At 36.4% G+C, this 4,722-nt stretch overlaps 1 protein-coding gene across 1 annotated transcript in view; it reads right to left on the bottom strand.

Annotated features, from left to right (window-relative positions):
• Nucleotides 1-1,092: 1,092 nt before the first annotated feature.
• Nucleotides 1,093-4,722, bottom strand: part of TMEM273 (transmembrane protein 273) — a 28,301-nt gene continuing 24,671 nt past the window's right edge. The window contains exon 5 of the mRNA XM_044660223.1: nt 1,093-1,659. Coding sequence (XP_044516158.1) covers nt 1,635-1,659 — 25 coding nt within the window. The 3' untranslated portion in view covers nt 1,093-1,634. The remainder of the gene's footprint in view (nt 1,660-4,722) is intronic.

Here is a 4,722-nt window from a genome sequence, read left to right as displayed (position 1 = left end):
TCTAGCTGCCTCCAGGTAAAAGTTTACCCCTCTGCTAGGACCCTGGCCACTTTCCTCTATTTCTCTCTTTTTTTCTTAAAATAATGGTCAAACTTTTTAAGTTCAGCATTGTCTGCTACTATATACCAGTTACTTACTCTTCTGTCTTAGTTTCCATATTCTTGCTGTCAAGAACTCTGAATGTATCTATAACACAGACATAATATTCAAGCGGCTACATCAGAGGTAGAAGTAGGAATATTTGAAATGAGGACATGTATCACCAACTATGCCTTAGGTAATGGCATGAAGCATAGCTTCAAATGAGAGACAAAAAGAAGAAAGATAAAAGTCTGTCCCTAGAGTCAAGGCTATTCCTAGTAGAGGCATGGGGTGGTGAAGATAGACAAAGAAGAAGCTCTTACCATCCTATCCTATCTTCAGATAGTTTCCTATTTTAAATAGTTAATCTTACCAGATCAGGTGCTAAGCTCTGTTGTTTCAATAATGCTGAAAGGCTGTAGGTACTAGAAGTACCTCTAAATATTTTTCCTTGAGAGAAAAGCCCCATGCATCCCACTCCAATTTTGTTTTGGAGATTTTGTGATTAGTTATTAAACTTTGTACTCAAAAAGGTCCAAAATGGCATCACTCTATTAGGCTCAACATACAATCAACATATAGTGTTTCCAACTGTGGCTGATCAGACCAATAAAAGCTCAGAAGTCTTTATGACAAGTCGGGCACAAATAGCTTGTGTGAATATTTGGGATGGGAAATTTAAATTTGCACATCTCAAGTTTCTTTTGCGCTTTGCTTATGGAAGAGAGAACCTTCATGGTCTTGGGCATGCCATACTGGAAAAACCTGTGCCAGCATCTCCCATGTCTCACAACTGCTACCAAAGTTCTTCACAGACACCTTGAGAGTGTCCTTGCATGTATGTCTTCTGATCTCTACATGAGCATTCGTGACACTGGAAGTGTCTTCCTTATAGTAAGGGCTTCCTTATAGTAAAAAGAATATTAACTCTGGATTCAGTGAACCTGGGTTCAAATCTCATTCTTAATACTACCTGTGTGAATTTAGGCAAGTCTATTAACTATTCTGGGTCTTAGTTTCCTCAACTATGAATTGAGGGGGTTAGACTTTAACAAGGAAAGTGATTTATAAGGCAGATGAGGATGCCATTCATTAGATCACAGTGCTGATGAGGCTAAGTTTGTAGGTCTGATACTGGAGTGAGATGGTTGATTGCTTTTTTTCCCCTATGTTCCATAGCAATAGATTATACCCATGATCCCTCTTGCAAATGTAAGCTGTTGGTTATAAAAGGAATTGGGGGATATTATATGCATAGGTCAGTTCAAATCCATCCCCATTAACAACAAAACAACTCAAACTCTTGCCCTACAGCTGGCCATCATCCTCATTTAGGAAGGAAAGCACTTCCTCTTTTATTTTTTTAAATAAATGCACTTAAGAATCTTTTCCTTCTGCTCATTTGTCTCTGTCAGCTAACATGTTGTTTTTGATCCCTGGTGAATTAACAGTCTTGAATGTGAAACTTCTGTGCTGATCCACAGGCACCTATGGAAACAGGAGGGGTATTCCTTGTCCAAGCCAATGACACCCCATTGGAGAACAGTTGCCAGTTAGAGTTCGATCACTTGACCATCTCTGGAAAAGAAGAAAACCATTTAGAGGGTTTGTTTCACACTTCTTTGGCTAAAGATGGGGAGGGCTGAGGAAGTGGGAAGAACACATTTGAATGTACATAGACTATCATGGGAATAAAGAGAATCAGCTAAAATCCTGCAGCTGAAAACCCAAGGGAAGTGTTTGTTCCAGGAAATTCCTAGAAGCAACCATGAGTTCAGGGATCTGGGCACAGTCTCCAGGAGCATTTGGCAATGGGTCTGAAGGTGGCAGTCCTACTCAGGCCAAACTCCCACTGATTTTAATGATTACTTCAGGCAGTCTAAGACTGCAAGCCTGGAGTTCTATGTCATGTCAAAGGCAACATGCCTGCTAAATAAGCCACCATGTACATTATTACTAAGGGATTTCCAATATCAATATGCACATATACAGTAAGGAACAGGCATGGAATGGTAACTAGAAAGCAAGATAAGGGCCAGCCAAGGATACTTGGCATGGCTGCCACCTTCTTGCAAAGCAGAGTTTTTCCCTTTAAATGCTTGTTAAGTTCATATTATATGACCAGCACAGGAGATAAAGGAAGGTGAAAAATAACCCAGTCCTTGCCCTCAATGAGATCACAACCTAATTTGTACATAAAAGCAGTGTCTACCATCTTTAAGTAAAATGAATTTGTGAACTCCTTGAGGGCAGGGATTGCCTTTTGCCTCCTGTGGTATCCCCAGTGTTTAGCATAATGCCTGGCACATAGTAGCTTCTTAATTAATGTTGAATGATTGATTAGAAGGCTATTACTGACCTGAAGACTTTCCTGATGCCTCCATCTGCTAGTGCTCTCCCTCGCTATTTTGTATCTAACTAAATATTTATTCTGTTTATATTTTTTCTATATATACTTCTATATGTACTTATTATCTCCCCTGGTAGACTACATCTGCCTTGAAAATAGAGATTATTTCATTCTTTGTATTTGTATCTTCGATGCCTAACACAGTATTTCAATGCCTAACAAGGCACTTAATATATGTTTGTTGATAGAATTGAAACCACAAAAATAAATATTCTGATAATTTTGACTTCAAAAAAAGTGTGCACCAACATCTCCTTAGGGTGTCTTTAATCATTATGGACTAACAGGAAGCAGTCTTGGGTGTCAGTGCATGCTCTGAAGTGAAAAGGGGAAGGGTTCTTCTTTTTCCTCAATAAGTGTAAAAAGTTTTATGAACAGTTTCTCAGATATAGGTCTCATATCTGAAAAATAAAGAGAACTTTATCCAATATATAAAAATATGAGCCATTCCCCAATTAACAAATGGTCAAAAGATATGAAAGGACAGTTTTTGAATTAAGAAATCAAAGCTATATATAACTATATGAAAATGCTCTAAATGTTTATTGATCAAAGAAATGTAAATCAAAACAACTTTAAGCTATCTCACATCTCATCAGATTCACTAAAATGAAAAAAGGGCAAAATACCAACTTTTGGAGGGAATGTGGGAAAATGGGGCACTAATACATTATTAGTGGAACTGTGAATTGATCCAACCATTTTTTAAAAATACATTTTATTTTCCCAATTATGTTATAACAATCTTCAACAAATGTTTTCCAAAATTATGAGATCCAAAGTGTCTCGCTGCAACTTCCCTTCCCCCTAAGACAGTAAGCAATTTGATCTGTGTTATGAGTGTATTATCACACAAAACATACTTCCATATTCATCATTGTTATAAGAGAATATTCATATAAAATCAAAACACAAAAATACAAATACAAATAAACTAATGTGATAAAGAATATGCTTTGACCTGCATTCCGACTCCAACATTTCTTTCTTTGGAGATGAACAGCATTCTTTGTCATAAGTCCTTCAGAGTTATCCTGTGGCCCAACCATTTTGGAGAGAAATCTGGAATTATGCTCCACTGGTTATAAAACTATATATACTTTTTAAAACAATAATGCCAATATTAGGCTTATTTTCTAAGATGATCAGAAAAAGGAAAAGAAACTTCACCTTCTAAAAATGTTTATAGTAGCTCTTTTTGTGGTGGCAAAGAATTGGAAACTGAAGGGATATCCATCAACTGGGGAATGACTGAACGAGTTGTGATATGTGATTATAATAGAATACTATCGTGCCATAAGAAACAACAACAACAAAAAGATGGTCACAAAAAACCTGGAAAGACTCATATGAAATGATGCAAAGTGAAGTGAAGTGAGCAGAACCAGAAGAGTGTTGTTTATAATAACAATGGTGTATGATAATCAACTCTGAATGATTTAATTATTATCCACAAGGCAAGATTCCAAGACAATTCCAAGGGACTCATGATGAAAAAAGGATATCTGTTGCCAAAGAAGGAACAGATGGAGTCTGAATACAGATTGAAGCATACAATTCTTCACTTTATTTCCTCCATGAATTTTTTGTCTAGCGTAAGCAATATGTGTCTTGTTTCACAACATGATGAACAGGGAAATGTGTATTATATGATAATATATGTAGAATCTATATGATATTGCCTGCCCTCTTGGGGATGGGGAAGACATGGGAGAGGATAAAAACCATTGAGAGGTTTTTGGACATAATTAGTGAGAGAATTTTTTTCTCGTTGATAGGCATATTTATTATATATTTATAACAAATTATTATTTGTTTTATTGTTATATATTGTCATATATGAAAAAAACTAAAAAATAAGTACAATACCCTCCTTAAAACATCACTTTAAGGTAGGATCAGAATTATAAATATGTGGAAGTTTGGTATGTGTGATAGAGGGGCCCTTCTCTCCTTCTGCATATGCAGATGCCCTCTGATTATTTCCTGTTGCCCATGATGGCTGCAGGGCCCTTATGGGGATGCTACACAAGGCTTTTTTGAATACTAATTAATTCAATAAATTCTTCAATTTGCCATGTGTTGTTTTGTTTTTTTTTTTTACCTCTGTAGATAGATCTATACATTTGGTGACAAGAAGAGAAAGTAACTAAACAACTGTTTAGCTTATATGTATGGCATATATGTGTGTGTGTGTGTGTGTGTGTGTGTGTGTGTGTGTGTGTGTGTGT

This window comes from Gracilinanus agilis, chromosome 2, assembly GCF_016433145.1.
Source record: "Gracilinanus agilis isolate LMUSP501 chromosome 2, AgileGrace, whole genome shotgun sequence".
Lineage (NCBI taxonomy): Eukaryota > Metazoa > Chordata > Mammalia > Didelphimorphia > Didelphidae > Gracilinanus > Gracilinanus agilis.
Note: the sequence above shows the minus strand (reverse complement) of the source record. Positions and strands in the feature narration are given on the sequence as shown.